The sequence below is a fragment of the Vanessa cardui genome, chromosome 16 (genome assembly GCF_905220365.1).
Source record: "Vanessa cardui chromosome 16, ilVanCard2.1, whole genome shotgun sequence".
Lineage (NCBI taxonomy): Eukaryota > Metazoa > Arthropoda > Insecta > Lepidoptera > Nymphalidae > Vanessa > Vanessa cardui.
In genome coordinates this window covers 9461033-9486706 of record NC_061138.1, presented here as the reverse complement: position 1 = coordinate 9486706, position 25674 = coordinate 9461033, and the positions used below count along the sequence as shown (strand labels likewise).

At 32.7% G+C, this 25674-nt stretch overlaps 1 protein-coding gene across 3 annotated transcripts; it reads left to right on the top strand.

Moving 5' to 3' along the window:
- Positions 1-11364: 11364 nt before the first annotated feature.
- Positions 11365-25601, top strand: LOC124536273 (proline-rich extensin-like protein EPR1). Of its 3 annotated transcripts, XM_047112781.1 has the most exons (11): positions 11365-11538; positions 11647-11666; positions 14654-14783; positions 14941-16992; positions 17177-17372; positions 17728-17968; positions 18212-18322; positions 19494-19661; positions 20066-20273; positions 20536-20668; positions 21082-25601. In XM_047112781.1, the coding sequence occupies exons 4-11, from the start codon at positions 15024-15026 to the stop codon at positions 21215-21217; spliced, it is 3162 nt and encodes a 1053-aa protein (XP_046968737.1). In that variant the 5' UTR covers positions 11365-11538; positions 11647-11666; positions 14654-14783; positions 14941-15023; the 3' UTR covers positions 21218-25601. The 3 variants fall into 3 exon arrangements, with proteins under 3 accessions (XP_046968737.1, XP_046968736.1, XP_046968738.1); XM_047112780.1 differs by lacking the exon at positions 11647-11666 and having other exon boundaries at positions 11381-11538; XM_047112782.1 differs by lacking the exons at positions 11365-11538; positions 11647-11666 and adding an exon at positions 11677-11920.
- Positions 25602-25674: the final 73 nt, after the last annotated feature.

Here is a 25674-nt window from a genome sequence, read left to right as displayed (position 1 = left end):
TGTTTTAACTTTTACTAAATACTTATATAACTAAATTGCCAGCTATCTTTGGAACTGAGATGTCATGTACTCATTCAAACCGGAACACAACTTGGCTTGCACAAAGACCCATCAAGCAACTCGTTATTGAAAATTTGACGATCCCTCAATATACCTATATTATATGCATGTTTTTTCCTACTAAAGTCCAAATTATTTGTATTGATAACACTTAAGAGCGTCAATAGATACAACTCAAAATAAGATAATTGGTTGAAAACCAGAGAAGTTACAATTCCTCTTGCCACCGTCCGTACGAATAGATGTTTTAACCTACGCAACGCATATCAATCAATCTTAAAAGGAGATTCAAGAAAATGGTTTTTATAAATAATTAGCAGTGCCCGCAACATCGTGCGCGTTTGAATTTAGTTACTTCCTATTGCATCAGCTATCTCCTATTAAAAGTCCCGTCAGAAGCGTCAAGCCGTTACGAAGATCAGCCAGAACAAGCAAACGCACAGATATTGAGATAAATATTGTAAAAAGTATAGTACAATACAGTAGTATATGTACAGCATATACATATATATTATTTAGTAAAAAGCGCTTATTTTAATGTTACAATCAGACACCAAATGTATTATATGTATATTGTATAGATTAAATGAAGTGTAAAGATGGTATAGGTATACTACTTACCCGTCCCAGGAGACTTAAATATACATTCAACTATATGAATATATATTTAAGTCTCCACTATAAGTGAGGTTAAATTATATCGCCGATGTCACATAACAAAAGTACCTTTAAGTGTTAACGAACCTATTGATACTTTTTCTGTCTATATCTCTATCTCTGTCTATATCTCTACATATCTATGTGTTTGGCAATTCTAAGGTACAGTGTGAACGTTTATTAAAGCAAAATGTGAATATAACTCGGTTCAACAAACATTCTATCCCAAAACAAGATCGAATTTCAAAAGCAAAACTTCTTCATACAAAATATCCTTTGTTTTAGTAATTTAATAATATAGTTTGTTTTTTTATCATATTTAACTTTGCTGGTGTTAATAGGACAAGTAAATCACTAAATATTATGTGGATTAATATTCTCGTAGCCGTTTCGATAAGCTTAAAAATTCTGAGATTAGTTTCACAATGGTATAATATTAACATACAAAAAATATAAAAACATTTTTTATGATACCAAGTTAATCTTTTTTAATAACTTTTAGCGCTGATTCGTTCCTTCAGGTTTTTTAAATGCTATTTGTCTAATTATGTAGACTTATAATTACGATTCGAGAAATCATATCATCAGTAAAGTTTTATTCCGAATATTATTTAAACATTACCAACTGTATTTTAAGTGTATTATTTATTTAAAATGGTAATTTTCTACCACAAGAGACATATAGGCCATCTGCTGATAAGCGATTACCATGGATATCTGTCATTAATTCCTTACACCTCCAACGTGCTGCCAAACTTAAAAATGATATGTACCTTGTGCTTGTAGTTACACTGACTAACTCATTCTACAATCCTGAACATTTCGGTTGTAGGTAGTGGTACCCAGGTGGGCTGGCACAAAACCCTACAAATTAAATTCTACAGCTAATGGTACTAATTAGTAATGTTGTATTCCGATTTGAAGGGGCAGTGAGCCAGTGTACAAAAACCCGTAACTATACATTTTATACCTTTATTATTATTTCTCAGGAGAAAGTTAAATAATTAAGTAGGTTACTCACCTTGCAGTTCAATTATGCCATAAATGATCAAAACCAATTCAATTTTTCTATTGACTAGGTATTATATGATTTATTGCCTTTAAATATATTAAACTCTTATCTTATAATAGACTAGCTGTGCCCGCAACTTTGTACGCGTTTGAATTTAACAAAAAAAAATATTATTGTAGCCTTAGTTACTCCTTATTATATCAGTTATCTGCCACTGAAAGTCTCGTCAAAATCGGTCCAGAGATTAGCCGGAACAAACAAACAGACAGACAGAATAAAATTGTAAAAAATGTTATTTTGGTATATGTACCGTGTACACATACATGTGCATTGAGTAGAAAAGGGCTATTTTAATGTTACAAATAGACACTCAAATTTAATTTAATGAAATAGATATTTTTATGTCAATAATTATGAACATTATACTTATAAGTACACTGTAAAGGATTATACATAATTATATTTTGTGCATAATATTTAAGGCTTAATTAAAATATACCTACATATTTTTCCCAGCGTCAACAAATTCAGGTACCGGTCAAAGATTGACCGTAAATCCAATAAAAAAAGGTATAAATCGAATATATCGAAGAAAATTTGATGTTTTTGCTCGTGTGGTTTCGCCGTATTGCTATTTTAATGGTGTATTATGTTTATCATAATTTATTTCTATTTTGCTTGAAAGCAATATCTTGAAAGAAGGTTTTATTTCAAATAATATACTCTTTTATTACTTCTGAACATACTTTTGTTATTTCCATGTGATTGGTGAATCTCTTGATTATATTGATATATTTACTAAAGAAAAGTAGAAGGTTCTCAATTGTTCATACAAGCATGTACTTGTTATACGTGTACATAGGGCCAAGAGTCTTATATAGTTTAGATATATCATGTTTTCTAACATATTAAAACTACAATTAATGTTTTTTTAGAAAAAATAGAAGATAAACTGGTAATACTAATTTATAAAAGTAATTAATTAATCTTACAGCTTTCTTACCACAAAATCTTATAAAAACCTTTTTTGACTGGGTTATATGTGTTAAGGAGTAAGAATGCGTCAATTAAACCATGAGACTAGTTACACATTGATTTAATAGAAGCGTTGCACCGGCAGGGACGCAGCCACACACACATGTAAACGCTTACATAACTACATATATAGTCTGATAGCCCATAAGAATATCTTAGGGATAAAACAATACGTCTCATAGACAAGGTTGACAGAAGTCTCAGTTTATTTCAATTCAGGAAATCAGATTTACGAATCAAAAGGGAAGAGCATTCTTGCCTCCATTGAGATCTGATTAATTGTGATCTCTAAAAATTGTTAATGTCTTTAATGTAAAAATAGCTTATGTATTCATATTTATTAAATATATTTGATAGGGTACTAAACTATCTGGAACTCAACCCTGAGGCAGTAAGACGTGGGCGTCGTGGACACCGCCTAGGGCCTCGCGGTTTAAGGGGTCTTCCTGCAAAGTTAAAGAGGTCCCGAGCTTCCATAGCTAAGGGTAAAACAACCGATTGGGGATGATCGAAAATTTTAATAAAATATCTTGTAAAGTTTGAAAATAATAGTAGAATATGTTCCTTTCGTATTTAAAGTACAGTTACGAATAAAATAAGTACTCATAGTTCGTCTGCCCTGTGAGTTTCACACAAATAACTTATAACTTTCACGATAAGGTATCACATCACAATAGTCACAAACATACTTAAAAACATTTAAATGTACATTTTCTCACTATTACAATAAATTAATTATTTATATATACGAATATATTTGTACCTTTATAGATATAAATTATTAACTTATTTCATCGCCTACACAAATGAATTTATAAGTTTCGAAATATCGTAATTTGACTTTTAAGGCGTCACTAATTACAGAATAATGATTGGTAAAATTAATGTGTACATTTGAAGCATCGGTAAGTAGCAGAGCTTAGCGGGATCGGGTTTAAGAATTATTTATAGAGATAATTGCAAAACGATGCTTTAACGACGAACGTTGAATTTCTGATACATGACTTTATAAAATAGTATAATATTAATGTTCCTTTAAATGTAATTACGTGGTTATGTTGATTTTAATTTGATTAATATTTTATATTAATGCTATTCAATCGCTCGAAACCTGGCGACTTAACCTCTGTGAGTCGTAGCGTGATGTTAAAGTCATATACCTAGACCTATAAATATTGAATGAATATATTATCAGGCTAGTAGTCGCCCGCGGCTTTGCTTGCGTTTTAGTATGTTGGCTGTCATGTGACTTCAGGCATCAAGCAAAAAAGTAGCCTATGTCCGTTCTTGGAGTTCAAGTTTGTTTCATATCAAAATTCATTACATTCGCGTCAGCGGTTTGTTTGTGAAAGAGCGGCAGACAGACAGAGTTTCACATTTATAATATTAATATAGATTAACAATTAATATAGTACAGTCGGAGTAAGAAAAGGTTCGTCACCTTAAGATCTATTTTCGTGTGCTCAGTATGAGCAATAATCTGCTTTACCGATCAAGAATGACATATTGCGTCGCAATGATTCGATGTTTAGATTCAACAGGTACTAAGAGTTTAAGACTTGATATAGGAATGAATTTGAAAACTGACGAAGGTTTTCTTACTCTGACTGTACATGCTAGAAGACCTTCTATTACACCTTGCTGCTCGTTTGCGTGATGGTAACACATATGGTAGATTTCCACTCATTATATGCAGGATTCCTAACACGTTTTCAGAGCGAGATGAATTTTGTAGTTGTTAAAATTTTAACACAGCTCATATTCATGCACAAAAGAAACTATAAAAATGTTTTAAAGAAGTTATTTTTGTAAAATAAAAGTGAGCACTTTACTTACTAACGCAAGTAAGCTCTCGCTAAAAGGTCGTTTGTAATCTTAACGCCCACTATTTTTCACTTGAAATTTGCTAAGAGATGAATAACACGAAATTTAAGGGCTCAGTGTCGTAGAATGGTAAATTTCATTGTTGTTTAATATCACTTTGTAAAATGAAATGATTTAAGGATATACAAACTTTTTGTTAAATTCAGAATAGATTAAAAATACACAATTACTGAGTATTCGTTTTTCCATCGAAATTCAAATCTTTACTAATATGATATAGAGGTATTTGTTTGTTATTGTAACAAATAGTAATATTCCAATTCTAAAAAGTGGTTCACTAGTAGAAGGGTTCGTAAAAAAATAATATTTATAGCTGGAACGTATTGCCAGTGCAATATACATATTTGCATACAGCAATTAATAACACAGTAATTGCTATAGGTACGGTACAGAAAAAGAATATGTTTGTAAATAATAACATTTTCCTATTTTATACTAAAAATCAAAAATTCAAAAACAAAATATGCTTCATTCGAGTAGGCTTTTACAAGCACTTTTGAATCGTCATTTAACAACTATATTAAATGAAGCTACCATCGGTTCGGAAAGAAGATTCTTTACTCTTTTAAAAATATTTAAAAATACAATCAATGTTAGCTGCATACAATTATATATGTAAATAATATAAATCCTGCCTGGAAGTCAACAAGTATTAATTCCATGCTTTTTTATCGTTTGTATTACCTTGTATTGAATAGTATGCCTTCTTTAAAAATGTATTTTTTTACAAATGATTTGAATTTATGAAATGGAAAAGTTAAAAATGTCTCTTATTATAAAAACCGATATCTTGCCCCAAGAATGATTTATTGACTTTGCGAAGTTGGAAACTTGGCGTTATAAGCTTAGTCTTACTTCTTGTGCACATACAATACATACTCTTTATAATCAGATGCATCAACATTCACATTTGCTTTTAGGTAATAACGTAAGTAGAAATAGTTTTACTAGAGTATTCTTCTTGATTTCAATCGTTCATTCAAATTCAAGTTCGTGAATTGGTAATGTAATAAAGAATTTTAGTTTAAATGTTAATTACTAACAAGCGATTTTTAATTGGCAACATAATATACCAATTCTTCTTATGTGACAGACGATTTAATTAAACATAAAAGGAACGATTTGTGTACAGAGCAACGGCTTAGAAATTTTATCAAAGAGATATCTTAGTGCAAAATTGTTTGGCGAAATTTAGAGGGAAATTTAATACCCTGAAACCTCTCGATTGAAGGTGTGAATTATAATTAAAACTTACTTAGACTTTAAGCGAAAGAACTGTGGTTATTGCGCTTGTGTAAATGAGTCGCTAATGACAAAGATAGAGCTAAGTAATATTAAATTTGATGTTTTGGAGACATTTTGTCAATTGTACGTTTTTAAACATTAGAGGTAGCATTTGTACCACCAATCACCAACAATAAGCTCATAAACGTTACCACAAAGCAGAGGTGGCGCAGTAAAAAGTAACTCGGTCTGTATGTCGTTCTTTTACGGCCAAACCACTGAACCAAATTTAATGAAATAGGGTATGATGCAAGAAAGGGCATAGGCTACTTTTTTGCCTAACACATGACAACCAACACTCTAAAACACGGGCGAAGCCGCAGGCAACTAATGGTTTACCGTTTAATTATAATATTTCAATTAATAATTCTAGAATTATCCAGTTGATCATATGTAAAAGTTTGTTTTATTGATCGACATTAAAAATATTTTACAAAAATAAACCGTTGGTATTTTTTTCTCGTAAATTTCTGTAACTATTGAAGATTAATTAATTAGTATTTAGATATAACCTAAAATATGATAAGAAAAATATATTTAATGAGCACCATAAAAAAGTCAGTCGAAATTATGGGTCTAAAACTAGAAAAGTCACTGGCTTCAATTAATCCAAATTAATGGAAGCAAACTAAACAGATTATAACCGGGTTTAAGCGACCTCTCCTTTTCATGCAAGTTTCATGTACAGATAGTTTTTAGTAAACGTTTTTTAGGCTTTAATTGTACTAAAAATAAACATTTTCAGTATAAGCGTTTTATGTACATAAAAAATCTTATTAATCTTAGTAAAATTCAGCAATTCGCATTTACCTTTTCTTAGTAAAATAATTTACAAGCATTTTATTGCATCGTCGATACAATACAAAGTTAAATAAATCCAGGAGAAAAGTGACTCTTACGGTAAGATTTGGTATAGTTCGGCGAATTTATCGCCTCAATCTATTTATTATCAATAATATAACATAAATTCTGCTACAACGCTTTCCATTCAATCCAAACACTTTAATTATACATCATATGAATTTAATCTTTGTTTTAGGAAGTACTATGATACTTTTGAATCTTCATTTTACATAAAATTTGAATCTACTGTTTTAATCACCTATGAAATGCTTTATTGTATAATTCACCTTATTAATCAAAATTTTCTTAACAAGTGATTAACATGTATTGATTGGAACATCTAAAAATATTTTAGAAATTAGAGAATAGCTTTCTGTCACATAAATTAGATACTATTTATGTTTCAGTAATATGTGTACCTACTTACATTTATAAAATTTTCTTAGGAATTTCTTCTAACTTTATTTCTTTTAGAGTATTAAATTGAGCAATCTTGAAACACAAAGCGCATTCGTCTAAATCGTAGAGAAGCTCTCAGAGAATTTGTTTCGATATATTTCCAATCTACGTTGCTTTCAGCTCTCAAATAGCAGTAAAATTTGCATAGATTCGTAGTCATGTATGCACTCAATGGAAACTAAAGACTGGTTTATAAGCTAAATAAATATATCGGACCAATATATAATCCATATATAAATACGTGATTATTAGTAATGATTATAATATATTGTGATTTTAAACTGTATATTGACCACAAAACACACATTGTGGTTAACTGATTCAACCGACTAAAGTAGTTATTATAGTACTAATATACCTACTACCATATAGATACATATAATATTACGTATATGTCGTGTACATGTGTGTATGTAATATATATGTGCACTCGATAACCAAATATTATGATGGTACGACGAATATTCTGTTCGACAAATTGGTACGTTGATATGTCTAGGAATTCAAGCTTGCTTCTTATAAAATTTAATTTTCATCAAGTTAGTTCAGTTCAGACCGTAATAAAGAAATAGGTAGATATACATACGGACGGAAAAAGTTATTTTCGAATTTATAATATTAATAGATATAGATAATAGTTATTTATATTAGAGAAGTCAGTCGAATAGGCCCAACTCCCAGCGCTGGATTCACCATACGCGCTTCGGGGTGGAAAATTTTCAGAGTGACAAAATTAGAAGGATGAAAAAGATAGATATCAAATTTGTCCACTTTATGCAAAATTCCGATGATGATTCGCATTTTGAGCACTTATTCGACAATAAGCCCAATACAGCGCTGGATAAACGCTACGTGATTCGGACCGGCGAGCTTTCAGATCGACTAAATTAGAAAGGATTGAAAAATAGAATATCAAAAATATGTCCACTTTATGCAAAATTCCGATGTGGGCTCGCATTTTTAGAGCCTAGGGCAGCGCTAAGGTTCAATCTAGCTCTGCCAATACCGGACATAAAACAAACATTTCGCATCGCATACTACGTATAGTAAGTGATATAGTATACCAACGTATCGAATAAAGATAGGACTTTAATAATGTCCCGAATGTAACGGTATTTGTTTACTTTGCAAATAAAATGTTCATATCCAGATCTAGATCAACTGTTGATTCAAGGTACAATACAATATTGCAAAGTTAACAATAATACACAATTTAATAATATATAACATTGTCATAAATTGTTACTATTTGAAAACGAATTGAAAGTAGTAATTATTATTTGTTTTAGTTGCCATTTATAAATTCGGAAAATCGGAAAAATTTGCTCGAGGCACCTAACCTGTATGGATTTTTTCTTTACTACTACTAAAACTAATTCACCACCGATGATATTTAGTCACATTTCATAGAAATATTTGTCTTTGTTTTGCGCTCAGTAAGGAGGTGGAATTCCAGACTACCCGTATTCGCGAAAAAAAAATTGCCAGTATTCTTAACTTGAGCGCAAAGAAGTGTTTTTGCTCATCGCACATTATTATCATTATTCTATGAAACGTTACTTGAGCTATTGGCAGTATTTACAATATGGACTATAACTTCGTTTGTGAAATTCACAAGCCCGTACCGCACCGGACGTGTGCTCTGTTGGGCTATAGTTAGCCGTTGCGCTGTTATATATATTTCAATATTTAGTTGTGGCTAGATAAATTGAGTATTAGAGTTGAACAAGGAAAATCTGTCCATGTGAGCTTCACTCAAAGAAGACTTTTCCCGCCAAAAGACTTCATATTGGAATTCGTCAAAATACCAGATACTTGGGCATGCGTCGGGATCGAAGACTCATCTTGAGAAAGCACATCTGAACCAAGCGCTAACAGCAGGCCGATAGATCGCAAATCAAACTGGTCATATGAAAGTAAGATAGCTATTTACAATACCATCTTCAAGTCAATCTGGTTAATTACGAAGTCCAGTTACTGGGTACTGCTAGCAATGTGCTTCTTGAACGATTTCGAAGCAAGACATTAGGAGCCATGTATTTGATAAGGTAGTATTTTTTTTAGCAAATAGGTTTGCAGTAGAGCCTATGGGCCACCTGATGGTAAGTGGTCACCATCACCCATAGACAATGACGCTGTAAAAAATATTAACTATCCCTTACATCGTCAATGCGCCACCAACCTTGGTAACTAAGATGCTATGTCCCTTATAGCTGTAGTTACACTGGCTCACTCACCCTTCAAACCGGAACACAACAATACTGCGTACTGTTGTTTAGCGGTAGAATATCTGATGAGTGGATGGTACCTACCCAGGCGGGCTTGCACAAAGCCTTACCACCAAAATAAAGGTAATTTTAACACTGATTTTGATTCGATGTCCCTAGAAAATATTTTCATAAGTAGTAGACAATTTTCACCTTCTTCAATTACCAACTACTTCTGAAATCACACGAAAGAACTTTAGAATTACATCATAAGTTCTATATGCTAAGAGAAACAATTTTAGACAGTATCACCGAGTTTGAAAAATGTCAAAAGTAATTTAATTTCCCATGGAACCCCAGACTGAACTATAACATTTTTTTTATTACAAAAATGTAACGTCAAATTTCCGGTTCGAGTAACATTATATACATTTCAATTAAGATATTACAAAATAATATATGACTCCTTTCAGTCAATGCAAACGTTATTGCGATGTTTTTAATTAAGAAAACTTTGCTTCACTATCAGTTTGCTTAAGAATTTAATTTTAGTAAATATCTAGTAAAAGAGCCTCAGTATAGCTAGCGACGGCTCTGAACGCTCATAAGATTATTATAAAATAAAGACAAGATCGACAATTTGATAAACATAATAATAATTACTAATAGAAATAAAAGTGTAAAATAAGACTGAATAAACATTTAAGAAAAAAACTCATATGAAAAATAATCTCCACCACATCACGTAGCAGCCGAATTAGGCGCCTTGACCAAACAGGACAATATTTGTTAAGATAAGAGGCTCTCTAATAGAATATTTGAGATCGTAGGCAGGTGAGGGTGACGCACTTATTTACAGGGTCATTTCATCCTTCAATATAATGCGATGTGACGTCAAATAAAATATGAAATGTGCAAAGATTTTTATACAGATGATTTCTACTTAGGAACAGATAATAAAACTTTATTATGCCGCTAAGTAGTATGATGGATTTCAAGTTGATTTTAGTTCATGCTACAACTTATATACCTACGTTGATACATGGGCAAGAGTGCAATATATGTATATATATAAACCCTATCAATTAAATACATTTAGGGATTAGGTGAATATATCCTTAGTTCTTTGTACATTTTCTATAAATTTCCAATCTACGGTGTTATTATATTCAATTTTGATCTCTCATATCTTGCATGTTATTTTAAAGAGTCTGATGTAGTTCTTTACCTGTACTGTCACAATTTTTTCGCCTTCCTTTTTCTCGTCAGTACGTAGATAGATATGTAATATCACCTGTTGAAAATACGTCTACATGTATATAAGAGAATATCATTTCTTAATTTGTTTTTATAACTCGTCAGCACTTCGAGATGTTTTATTTATAGATTTATTCTGGATTCTTAAGCACATTCGATTTTATTAATACTATCAAAGCCATATATATTAAACTCTATGTATAAATATTGACAAAAAATATTATTAACATAATATAATTGAATTTAGTTTTTACCAAACCTATTAACTTGACACAAAGCTAGATACAAACAAGTCTTTACTTTTTATTCAAATTATAGTCTTCCGGAATATCAAATTAAAGTTTCGCGGCCTTTGTAAATTTATTACCATAAAAAAAATTCATCTTTTTTAGTACTAGCAACAATCATACAACAATTTTTTTAACTTATAATTTTAATATTTCTATGTTTAATCACGATTCGTTAAATATTTATAATTTTGAAGCATATGTTTAAAAAAATGGTATACTAAGTATTTACTTTTACATAATGAAAATGTCAACCAAAAATTTACTCTATAAATTGGCTAACATCCGCTTCAGAATGACAACATTCAATTTAATGTACCCCTATTATTGCCTATGAGCCAAAATCTGCAATACTATTGGCTACACTAGCAAAGTTGAAAATGGCGCGGGTTTCGTCACATCCTGTTATGTGTTGGTGAGTGCATGGCCTCGACGTCGATCCAGTTCTTAAGATTTTTATTCCGCAACGCCGCAGTTCCTTTGCATATGTAATATTTACCAAGATATTATTCGTAATGGTGTTCTGTAAAAGGCCATGGATTTGATGAAAACGGTAAGGATAACATAGTTGCAGTATTCTAAAAAAATTTGTTTGGCTTTTGTTTCTTGTTTTGGTGATATTGAAACTGGCCATTACATTAGAAAAAATATCTCTTTCCAGAATTTGTGTGCACGTGGGAGGTAAGTGTTAATAGTTTTCATTATGTAGATGGGGTCTGAATTCGAATTTAAGCAATAAGAGTCAAAGTTTGTTGATTTGTCAATACATTGCACCCGGCAACCGAGCGTTGTTACGCCATCTTATAGTCCTCCAAATGTTCCGCACATTTGTCGGCTTTAAGTTTTAACGAGAAAAAAATTAGATATAGACGAGAGCTGATAATCATGCTTTAGAGGGATTGAGATGGAAGCGATTTAATAAACATTGGTTCTAGGTATGTCAATTTCACTTTTGCATTGCATCGTATTACATGACTTGACAAACCACATGTGCATAGATGGATTTGTTGTTGTTATTTGGTCGGTACAGACCCAATTGCATAATATTTTATGCTGGATAGTATGTTGCTTTTCTATAATATGTTTATTATTTTATTACGCTTAATATGTAGTTATATGTATAATCGGACGTATATAACCTATAAATTTGACAAGTGTAATGAGGTCCAATGTTCAGTATATTGTCATTACCGTCCTTTTTGCATCACGTATCAAGGTTACATTTTTCAATGATCCCTATTCGTCTATATGTTTATGAGGAAGTCTTAAAAACTAAAAAAAATATATAGGTGTTAAAAAATATTCATTACTTAATAACATATTACTGCCAGTGGCTGTTCAACATACTTGAAAATATGACATTTGAAATGAAACTTTAACTTTATTCTATGTACATACATATGCAGTAAATGTAATGCCAATTCATGGCTTATTATATTTAAATTACATTTTCATAAATTATTCAGCGATTCAGACAGATTAAATATGAAGAGTAAATATAATATTAAAATATGCCTCAATAAGTAAGATGATAAGGCAGTGTTTCAAATATTGTCATGTCATCCCAACTTAAAAGAAATTCAATACATTGTATCCAATATACAATATGGTGAAACATTGTATATTGTGAGTTTAATTCTAGGAAATGAACACCACACATTATAATTAGCTCAGTAAATATGACAAGTCTAAATAAATGCCTCGATAAATGTTTCTTATTCGCCATGAACAGTATACCTCTGTAATTTTGGTACTCACGATACAGACATATAACCCGTCAAGATTGCATGAGAAGTATTCAATTTCGAGTTCATAATTTTTGCTGTAACTTCAAATTTTGCGAACTAAAAGTCAGTTTGAACATGTATATCTCTAAAATGAAATGGTTAACTTCAGAGTTTGTTAATAATCTGATATTCATAGTAAAAATTTGCTCTTAAAGAAGACAATACTTTCTAACCAGTATTCTCTTATCTAAAATGTCGAATAAAACAAGTCAATAAGTAGTTAAGCATATAAATTAGAAATAGTAGAAAATACTATAAATGAATAACTTATTGATTCTGAATGCAATGCTTCTATTAAAATATATTAATGGAAGCTCAAATTTCAAGAACAAAACTAATGTAATAGCAATACCAAAACCACTTCTAATTTGGACTTTCATGATTCTCTTTTTGTGATTCAAGGTCTTGCTAAGATATACCATGTTATCGGCTTTCTGATATACCACTATCATGAATACATATTACCATAGATTACTCAAATCTCAAATAATGAAATAATGTCAATTCAATGACAAAGTCTTTGAAGAAGACTTCTAGATCAAGTTATTATCAAACATCAAGTAATATATTCCAGGTGATATATCAATAAACCTGGCTTTTGGTGTTGAAACAAGTTATTTTTGTCCTTAAATATATATCTGTGATTTTTTATGAATTATCTATAGTTATAGTAAATTAATGAATTCAATGCCCTATTCTTTGTGTTTAAAAGTTTGATTATGCTACTCTACTGAGTTTCTAAATAAAGTTATTGGTTGGTTAACTGGTGTACCAATGTATTGAAAATAATTATCTTTTTTTGTGATATGACTCTGATGAGTTAAAAAGAGTTTTTCTTAGTTTGTAAAATGTAAGACCCATGTCACGAATTAATTCAATTACGACAAAGATAATATGCTTATTGATAAATTATTAATGGGCTGCCTCATTGAATCAAAACAACAGACTGTAAATTTCCCACTGCCAGGCTAAGGCCTCCTCTCCCTTTTGTCTGCTCAAAAGGGAGGTTTTCGAACATATTCCACCCCACAGTTCCAATATGGGTTGGTGGAATGTTGAAACAAAAACTAATATTTCATTTGAGTTCAATAATATATATTCTAGTCAACGCCTCTTGATCACATTCACATTTATGGATGAAAATAATCATGCATTAGATTAGAGAATTTAAATTGAACATGGAAACATATAATTTGTTTACACCCTTTTTAATATGATAAAACTTCATAGTTAACAACTGATCTTATATTTTATCATTTTAATGAAGACACATAGGTGACAACCTGTCTATTAATTGTATTTATTAATAAATTGAATGGTTACCTTCTTCCCTATACGAGTTTTAAGTTGCTTATCAAAGGTCTTATCATGTCAATAGTTGCTGAGAGTTGTTTGTAATGTTAAGTTTGAAGCAAAATTTAAATTTCAACCATTTTGTGTCTAGCAACTTTGTATATTATCTAACATATAATCTTCATAAAATAACGGATGAGGGTATGACCTTAGCATATCGCTTTTACATTACATTTTGATCTTAAAAAATTTGTAACAATTGAAATAAAATTTCATTGAAATATTTTACATGGCAGAACGTGGTGTAAAAAGGTTTACACTAATGAGTTTAAATTATAACTTCCATAGTAATCTTGTATAAGTGTACACAGTGAATGAAATCTCTCTTCAATACTTTCTTTTTATGCTTTTTACAAAGACAGTCTTGATGTTTCTATGCTTGATCTTAAATTTTATGTCAAGAAGAAAATAAAGCTGCATTCAAAACCTATTTGTACTGTCTGAAAAATAGAAAAATTAAGAAGAGTGGTATGTAATGGGGATGTGTTAGATATAAGTTCATTTTTGAAAATCTGTGGCGTGTTGCAGGAATATGAGTTCCTAGACTTATCAGATGTGAAAGAAGCGGAACTAAGCAGTTTGCAGTGTGCACTCTTCGAGAAAAAACCTGAAACTGCATCCACCATCGCAACCGTCGGTTGGACTGACCCTGCTGTAGGTAAGGAACTTTTTTTTAAATATATTTTCTTGATATTTTTACTTTTGTAATTATACTACTTTTTTCTGCTAGTCTATAAATGAGTAAATTTTAAAATAATTTTATATTTAAAAATAAAATTGTTTTATAATTGTTTCTTCAAATTATGTGTTAATAGATATTTCGTCTTGTTCATCGAGCACGGCGGGACCACCGACCGTGTCGAGCAGTCTGGACAGCCTGTCGGGCGGCGAGTGCGAGATGGCGCCCCACTCGCCGCAGCGGAGCGCGGGAGGGCCGCCACACGCGCCGCCGCCCTACGTGCAGCCGCCTGCCTACCCGCCGCCCCCGCCTCACCAGTGGCCAGTCGGGCCCCCCAACGTATACGTGAGCCAAGTCACAGCTAACGTCAATGTACATGGTTACATGGGTCAGTACTATCAACCACCGCAACCGCAGTACGTACCCCCACCGCCACAACAAGTGGAAAGAAATTCCAGAAATCACAGAAGAGAACGTCGTAACAAACGAGCCCCTTCACCTCCTCCACCGCAACCGCCCCCGTATTATGTACCATATTCACAGTACTACCCGGCGGCCCAAGCTCAAGGAGCGCCATTATACCATCTGCCAATGTATCAGCCTCTAGTGTATGGACCATATGCATATCCACCATACTATCAAGAATATCCGATACCTGTTGAGGGAGATGCGGGTGACAAAGGGCCAGATGAATATCAGCAAGAAGTTGTTATGGAACAAGAGGCGGTGGATGCGTATTACGCAAGCGCACACTATGCGGCTCCACCATATGGTCCACCAGTTGAAGGCGCCGTAGAATACATGCCTCCTATGTATCTACCGCCACCACATCACCCGGCGCCTATGCCTATCCCTCAGCAGCCACCCCATCAATCTACACCACATCAGTTCAACGTACATGCTAAAAACTTTGTACTGGGACAGAATCACAACAAAAATTTTACACCTGATAAACAAAATCAAGAACAAAAACCACCTGCCACACCCACAACTACAGCTACAGCTACGAGCAATGTTGAAGCGCTTCCTATTAAAGATCTTAAAATTGCTAAAGGGCCGAGTAGTCCAAAACAAGAACGACCACCTGAAGCCGTAGCACCAAAGCCTACTCCTCCGATCGAAAAGACATCGCCGACTCTTAAGACAGATCCTACTAAGCCTACTTGGACGCCAGAAAATAAACCCCAAGAAACTATCCAAGCTCAAAATACAACAAAAACATTCCCACAAACCACAGCTATTAATGTAAATACTCAAACGGCGAGTGCAAAAGTACCTCCAGTGCCTGGAAAGACACTGAAAGGACCTACTGCACCTTTTTCAACTGGAAATAAGCAACCGCCCAAACCTACTGTTCCCACTGCTGTTCCAGTACAACAATCGGCCTCAACACCCAAAGCTCCTTTCGGCAACAGACAAAAGCGAGAAGGTAATACGAATCGCTCTCCGTCTACTGAAAATGCAGAAATTGAAAAAGCAGTTCCGATTGAGCACCCTAAACGAGAGCCACCATTGCCACCTAGTAAGGCTCCTATGCCAATATCGATTACTCTTCACGCTCAAGGGCCTCCAGTGATAGTAACAAACAAATCGCCATTTGCACATTCAAGAAAAGCAGCTGCAGTGCCCGAACCTCCTCCAGCGCCACAATTACCGCCGCCGGCTCCTACGGCATCTGACTTTCCTCCTCCCCCTACACCAAGAAATCGAGGGGAACCAATTCCCCCACCAGTTGTGCAACCACAACCCCAACCGGCTCCTGGAAAATCTTGGGCGAGCCTTTTCTCTAACAAAAATAGCAGTATAACAAGTACGGCCTCTCCTTCGACAGTTCCACTTGAGGAACCGTCCAGTCCTACAACTTTGACGCCACCAGCAGCTACTAATGTCCAAAAACCAGTAGCCAAAGTGCCTCCATATGATGCATCTCCATTGCTGACTTCTGTAGTAGATAAAGCCATACCAACTGTTCGACCAACGACTACAGCTGCGCCTACTATATCTTATTCTGAGAAAACATCAGTGAACGCCGTGAGCAATGTAAACGCGCCAGCCACGGCAACTAAGCCAGCTACCACACCAACTTCAACCGATGTCCGAGAAGTGCCTATTCAAAAAGAAAGTTCACCGACAGTACCAGTTCAACCATCGCCATTTAGTGATGACCCTAATTCATACAGAATGGGAGGTAATTATCAGACATAACTTTCTAATAAATTAGCTAATACATATGGTTTTAAATTTTATTAATGATATTAATACTCACATCAGCTCATTGACCCAAAAATATGTACGACAATATTGTCTGCTTTCATTGTGTACTAAAATATTCGATTAAATTATTTATTTAAACTAAACATTTTGTATTTCAGAATTTTTGTCAAAATATCAGTTGGAAAATCGTCCCGTTTCGCTCCTGCCCCGCGGTTTGACTAACCGCTCCAATTACTGCTATGTAAATGCGATTCTACAGGCGTTGATAGCCTGTCCTCCCTTCTACAACATGCTAAAAGCACTTCCATATCAGACACGTCGTGGGAAATCAAGCACACCCGTAATTGATTCGATGTAAGTAAAATGATATTGATACTACCAATCAGTAATATTAAGATCGTTTATACCGTATTAGGATTTTGCACGAGATTTTTAATAGGATTGTGTGCCAAATATTTTTTATATGAAGAAATTACTCAACAAAAACTCTCACACTTTATTAATTAAATCTTATGTAAAAAAACAACGCAATATATTTACAAATTATGTGTTAGAAAGACGTTTTTTCAAAAATTTATTTTTTTAAAAAAAAAATACTTAATCGTATTTTTTTCTGATTAGCAGCAATTGGTAAAATCTGTCTTAACAAGTAACTATTTGATTTAAAGTATAGCCCATTCATTTTATTTTTTATAAATGCTTCTTCCAGGGTGGAGCTGTGCTATGAGTTCAGTCCGCTGGCTAGCGCCGCTCGACGCGGGCGTGGTGAAGCCGGGCCGTCTGGAGCCGGAGCCCCTGCAGTCCCCGCTGGGCCTCCTCTGGATGGATCAGCAGGGCTTCGTGTTTTAAGGGCTCTACGCCCCTTCCCCGGCTCCCAAGAAGGCCGGCAAGAGGACGCCGAGGAATTTCTTGGATGTTTGCTCAACTCGCTAAATGATGAAATGCTTGAGGTAACTAATAATAAAAACAATTTATATACATATGTATCACATATTTTACTAAGTTAATACTTTAATGATCTCCAAAATATATTTACGTACGTACACAAACATTTAATTTCTGCTTTCAACTTATTTCATAATAATTGTCGCCCTAATAATGAAAGAATTCAATTTTTTTTGCTTTGTAAAAAGAAAGTTAGGTACACTTCTACTAAAATAAATTGTGTAAACGTTGACATATATTGTTTTTAGCTTATTAAACTAGTAGAGCCGGAAGAACCAAAAGACAGCAATGGAAGACAGAACGGTGTTGTCGCTCAAGAACAACCTGCCGAAGAGGAAGACGACGATGATGAATGGAAGGTAAGCAAATTGTGCTAAAATTTTGCACTAAAATGCACTAGCATGTCAAAAAAGTCAAAAGTCAAAAACCTTTATTAAAAATAGAAGTGTTTACATTTTCTTATTGATTGTCGATAATCTACCACCGGTTCGGAATATAATACCTCAGACCTGAGAAGAACAGGCGAAAGAAACTCAGCGGGATATTTTTTTTTTTTTTATAATGTCAATTTATAATTTACAATAATAAACATATTCCTGTTATTTGAAACAGCCTGGATGCGATCATCTCATTCCCAAGGTGTGCAGTCAACTAGAAAGTCATTAGTGCTGTAATATCCTTTAGCACACAAACGCTCTTTAACGATTCTTTTGAATTTTATAATTGAATATTGTTGAACGTTTTCTAGGATCCTGTTGTAAAAACGTATACACTGCCCTAAAAAAGAGCTACTAACCCTGTGTAATCGGGTACTAGGCGTAACAAGTTTATTCTTGTTCCTCTTATTAATGCAGTGTACGTCACAATTTTTGGGAAAATCATTTATGTTTTGGCGTACATACATAACATTATCAAAAACAAATTGAGAAGCGACAGTCATTCATTTCATTTTAATTTCTTTAAATTTACATCTTAACGAATCTTTTGGGCCCAGGTTATAAATTGCACGAATAGCCCTCTTCTGCAGTACAAAAACAGTATTAATGTCAGCTGCATTACCCCAGAGTAGGATGCCATACGACATAATACTTTGGAAATAGCTAAAATACACAAGGCGAGCTGTATCCACATCAGTCAAAAGTCTAATCTTTTTTACCGCGTAGGCTGCAGTCTGAGTCTATTTGCCAATTTACTTATATGGGGGCCCCATTGGAGTGAATCTATGGTTATACCAAGAAACTCTGTTGATTCTAATAGATATAATGCTTCCCCGTTTAAAAGTATATTCGTTTTGACACATCTTATTTTGGGAGTAGTGAATTTAATACATTTTGTTTTTCTACTATTTAACATTAAATTATTGACACTAAACCAATGTACTATTTCTGAGAGAGCATTGTTCATTTGTTTTAAAGAGCGTTTTTTAACGATTCTTTTGATTTTTATAATTGAATATTGTTGAACGTTTTCTGGGATCCTGTTGTAACTGTATCTATGTACTGGGCATGATGTAATTGTACGGTGCCGCAGGTGATGGGCCCGCGCAACCGCGGCGCGGTGGAGCGGCGCTGGGCCGCGCGGCGCACGCCCGTGGCGGACATCTTCCGCGGCCGCACGCGCCTGCGGCTGCACCGCGCCCCGCACCACGACGTCACCGACGCCGTGCAGCCTTTCTTCACATTGCAACTCGATATTGAGGTGAGCGATCCATGAGTAAAGTAACAGCCAGTACATTTCCCACTGCTGAGATAAGGCCTCCTCTTCCATTAAGGAGAGGGTTTGGAACATATTCCACCACGCTGTTCCAATGCGGGTTGGTAGAATGCACATGTTGCAGAATTTCGATGAAATTAGACACATGCAGGTTTCCTCACGATGTTTTCCTTCACCGCCGAGCACGAGATGAATCATAAACACAAATTAAGCACATATATATAATGGTGCTTGCCTGGGTTTGAACCCGCAATCATCGGTTAAGATGCACGCGTTCTAACCACTGGGCCATCTCAGCTCATTCATATTGAAACAATTATTGTTACATGCTGGTAATTTGGCGTCTTATTAATTTAGCATGAAATTACAATTTTGCTATTTTTCAACAGCGTTCTAACACCGTTAAAGATGCCTTGGAGCTCTTAGCGGGCAAGGACACTCTAGAAGGTGTCTCTGATGCCTGGCAGCAGCTTTCTTTGGAACAACTGCCGGTGGTGTTGCTGCTTCACCTTAAGTGCTTCCAGCTGGATGCTGAAGGTCACACAGCAAAAATCGTCAAGAACATTGACTTCCCTATTGATCTTAAGATTGATCCCAGTATGTATAATATATATTTCTATACAAGTATAGCTTTAATGTCATGTAATTATAGTAATACTCTACAAATGATCACATTTTCATTTTAAAATTTAAAAAATCCGTAAAAAATTATTACACAATGATGCTATTTATTTTTCGTCTCTGAAAGCAATAATAAAATTGCTAACTTGTGGACAAACATAACTGAGTAACTAAAATTATATAAATAGACACACACACTTAAATGCAGAATATCTAAAATGTAGTGTTATATTTACAGAGATAATGTCATCTAAGCACACAACTAAGCAACGTCTCTACAAGCTGTTTGCAGTTGTTTATCATGAAGGAGTGGAGGCAGTAAAGGGACATTATCTTACAGATACTTTCCACGGCCAAGCTGGTTGGATAAGGTAAGACACATTTATATTAATTAATTAAATTAATTGTTGATTTATGGGATTTTGATTTAAATAAAACAGTACAATATGAACTTAGCTGTATACCTTAATATTAAGGTAAGTAGGTTTAAGTAAATAAGAAGATGCTTGCTGATATTGTCTGAAATAAAAAAAATATAAGCGATTTTGTTTATTTTAAACATGTGATAAAAACTAAATCGATTAAATACCAAATTTTTTACTAGAAATACATTTTAATTACAATACAAAAATAATTACTACAATGATGTTTCATATTTTTCGTCTCTGAAAGTGATATAAATCACTGTATATGTAGACAATCTTGACTGAGTAAACAAAGTTATTAAAAACTATGTTAATCTAAAAAAAATATGTTATTAATAATTGATTTGTTATATTTCAAGGTATGATGACTCAACTGTGACACAAGTGACAGATGCTCAGGTGTTAAAACCAAAGCCTCCGCGAATGCCATACCTGCTGATGTATCGTCGGCACGACACGCTCGTTCCACATCGTCCCCCCGGCAAGCCAGAGTAAGGTATCGGAGGCCTAAATATATGAGACAATATTACATTAGTGTTAATGTGAAGTGATTTCAATGTGAGCCCGTGTATATAATAAGCTAACTGTGCCTGTCTAAGACTTGTTACTGCACAACGAATTCACTGTATTTAATGTAAGTACATTTAAAATTGATTTGAAAGAATAGTTAGTTTGCATTTTATTTTTTGGCACAAATATTTCATGATTTTTGTTATTTTTCACTGAAAATAACTTTCTTTGCCTTATTTAAGTTGTGTATATTTTCTTTTTAAGAAACTGTTAATCTTATTTAAATTTAGTGTAAATAAGACAAGCTGTAAATAAATGTTTTGTATAGAGTGCAAAATAGAGATATTTTGTTTCATCAATGCATATATTTCATCACAAAATATATTCAATAAAATTATATCTTGCGAGTCATATAATATTAGGAAAAATTACATGTATGTAAATATTGTCCATGTATAGTACTCGAGTGGAGATTCTTTGAGTTACCGGTTGTCATTATCGGCTGTAATTGTGAAAAATGTGAAACATTCTAAAAGTTTTCTATTTCTAAAATGTACATAAGATTTGTAAATTAATAATTCTATAGAATATATTTCATGTTGATATGTTTATCCAACTCCTTTTTTAGATGTAAGGTTTTGACAATATGGAATTGTGTTATAAATTTTTAAAAATATAAAAAAAATGAATGATAATTTAAACTTCATACATGGTTCTGTATTGATCATCATTCTTTCAATCATGCATCAACTATTCAATATTGATGTGAAGTACAAAGATTGAATATTGTTGTGATAGTAGAAAGGAGGTGCACTTTTTGCTTTTATTCAACTATTTGCATATCTTTTATATTTTGCATTATATTGTAATAAAATTATAATTATATTTTTCTGTGCTGCCAATGCATGCTAATTTTATGTCGATGAGTGTAAATAAAAACAAATTGTGCATTCTACACCAGATTGCATTTTAAAGGATATGCGAATGTATGAACTATGGAACAACTCGACTTAAAGATTTCGTCCTAGATTAATTAAATATGTAAGGGTTTGAGTGGATTGTTCAATGTTAGAGTTTACGGAAACGGTGCTTCGACGGACTGAAAGTAAGGCAGTGAGTGATGTGCCCTTGGTATTGTGATATGGAATGAGAAAGGACGATTACTACAGATTGTTTAGTCGTAGATATTGTTATATTGTAAGTGTTAAATTTAAATAGAATATATGTTATCTCGCCGTTGGCCTCTGTGGACGTCTGTTTTTAATATTATTCAAAATCAACTCGTGATCTATCATTTCTGTTGGTAAAGAAATTTTTGTATTGTGTATGAATGTGTAAATTTCTGTTGGGGGTGTATGGAAATTTTACAAGTATTTAACAATATAATTTTGTTTTATATGTGACTAGTTTGGAGCGTAGCTGCATTTTAGATCAAAAATCAACAATGTATTGATTACGATCTGTTGCGATTGCTGATCTCAAATAAATGTTGTTGGAATCACATGTTTAATGTGTATGTAACTTTACTCACTAGAAATTGAAGGCAATATATCAAGGCCTTAAAAAAAAATATTTTGCTAGAATCAAATTAATATTAATTAAAGTTTTGAGTTTGCTACTAAATAGAGCTTTTTACTTAAGTGTTAAAAAAATGATCTAAAACACAATTTGGTTCCAGTCCAATTGTAATAAAAAATATTTAGTCTTAAACTTAGTCAATTTAACTACTATCATAATGAAGATTGATATAGGTTTAGTTTCATAATTTTCTGGTACAGAGTTATATATGACTAACGTTCTAAGCTTTTATATGTATAACTTGGTTGTTGTTATTTGTTTATTTGGAGTTTGGGTAGCTCATAGTATATAGTTAGTGATGTAATGGCATTATTATTAAATATATAAACACACACCATTACATATGAATAGTTTTGTGAGTAAAATCTGAGCCAAAAGTATAAATACAATTTACTTTAATTTAAGAATTAAATGTGTGATTTATTGAAGTGAGTCCTTGAACAATTATTATATTCTATAATTGAACTGCCTTAGAAAAATAATTACAAATTAATTTACCTCTAATGGCAGTTATACTTTAGTATAATTTTGGCTCATTTTCTTTAAATACCAGAATATTAAATAACCAAATAGCTCTCTGGTAGAGCTGACATAAATTTTAAATTACAGATCATATTTATAATATGTATGTTATTTGCACAAATCGATTTTAAGTTAAATGTTCCTTGCGATGACGCTGAATTATTTGCATGTATTAAAAAAAAAGTGAAGTGGGGCATACACCAAAAATGAAATTATCTGCTGTCTCGAGTTGTGATATTTGATTAAACAATGCAATTCCTGTACTTCTTGAATGCAGAAGTATAATATCAATTTCATTAAAAGATTGTAAATGTAAATTCGACATACCATAATATGGTATAATGAGTATTGTAAAGATTAGTTGTTTTGCTCGAGTAAAACAGACTAAGAGTGAATGCAGAATATATTTATATATATTTGTAAATAATGAGTAAGTGTAGTCCATTATGTGTAATGCTCCTCTTGTGCGTAAGACTGAGCGAGGGATCCCCAAATGCCGGTGTGTAATTTTATTATTGAGCACTTTAGAATAAGATATCTTCTTGTAACGATGGCCTGCCTTTTGATTTTGTCTAAGTTGCGTTGCATATTTATTGTTACATGTGTACTGGAGTTGGAATGTGCCGAATTTACGAATGCTTTACCTGTATCAATTATATCTGATTTGGAATTGTAATTATGAAGCAGCTTATGAAGACGATCTGTAAAGTGTTTTAATTATTTTTTTTAAATCGAATTTAACTTATGAATAAAAAATTTGGACCAAAACGAATAGCTAAAAGCCATAAAAATTGGTTGTACATTATTTGAATACAAATCCTTACATCTCAATGTTATAAGATAATGTTCAGATATTTTCATTGATCCAACATGGCTGTTTCCGGTGATTTAATATAGGCTAAATTTAGCCGATATCCGATAATCTCGAATAATGCGCAAATTTCCGCTTCCGCAAACCGAAGGCTGGAGACCACTGGCCACAAACAAGCCATCATAACATTTGATTACGTTTCAATTTTTACCACAATTTTCCAATTTCAGTGTAGATATAATAAACTGTTGAAATGTAAATTAGTTTGTGTACTGAATAGTAAACGTTCCTGATATAGTTATTATTGTCTGAACAACTGTGAGTGAATATGAGATAATTTTATTACTAATTTTAGAATGCAGCTTTTTGTGTATTACCTTAAATGCTCCTGTGCCAATAATGGGTCATTAAAAAATGAATTTATCATAAAAAATATATATATCGATGTATATGTGTCTACTATTAATGAGGATTGATTCTGATATTGTACGATTATTAAATATGTAATCCTAATTTATTTTTAACGTTTTACACTGTTTTTAACAATGAGAGTTTAAAAATGAAGCATATTTGTTTTCTATTGAATCATTAAGTAATACTTGGTCGTTTATGATAGATATATATCTATTTTTTTAAATAAGTTTCGAATATTTACGAGTTTATCATGACAGCGCTACACCGTAGCGTCTTCATCGCATCTGTTGTGACAAAGGCAACATTAATAGACATTTTAGTTTTCAGTCGATAGCAATATTAAAGCATTTTTTCTAGTCTCAAACAATTATATTCGGTGCAATGAAATATATCGAAGTAAAGACTTAACAACTAAATTATACGAAATAGCTTTACAAATTCAAACAATATGTGCAATTGATTAAAAATATTCATATACAAAACTGATTTGTTTCAAATGAACACTCGGCGGTCTCTATCTTAGATTTTAAACATGCAGTATGCTTATCATTATTTTTATATGAGCGGATCATTATTTAAGTTATGTTTAATATTAGTTTTAAGATCCAAGGCTGTATTAAAAAGTGTTTCCCAATGACTATAATTATGGATATATTCACTACGATAGCTGTAATTTATTGTGAAAAAATTATGACATTTATTTATAATAATATATTACCGGACCGGTTATTTATATGGAAAGATATTTTTAAATATTTTAAAATTGATAATTTTAAAACGAAATGAATAATTGTTTTCAAGTTACAGCTCTTGTAGAGGATAATTAATTTCGTTTAACCTATTATTTGAAATGTAAATAAAAAACTGAATATAATGGATGAAGCGAATGCTAAGATCAAAGGTAACAAAACAGGGCATTATCCATTATAATCAGATTCCTAAGTTGTTGAAGTGGATGTGTGTATGACTAATAAAATAATCCTTTATTTTGGTAACAAATTGGTGTTATGAAAATTTTGTGAATAAAATATGGTGTCATTCTGATTTTTTTATTTAATTTCAATTAACAAAATATTAATAGTAAAACGCGTCGTAAGCATATTACATCATTATAAAA

Excerpts from the sequence above, each read along its gene's own strand:
- LOC124536273 (XM_047112780.1), top strand. Across the intron at positions 19,662-20,065 it reads CATTGCAACTCGATATTGAG|CGTTCTAACACCGTTAAAGA; the intron begins GTGAGCGATCCA and ends ATTTTTCAACAG. Across the intron at positions 20,274-20,535 it reads TGATCTTAAGATTGATCCCA|AGATAATGTCATCTAAGCAC; the intron begins GTATGTATAATA and ends TTATATTTACAG.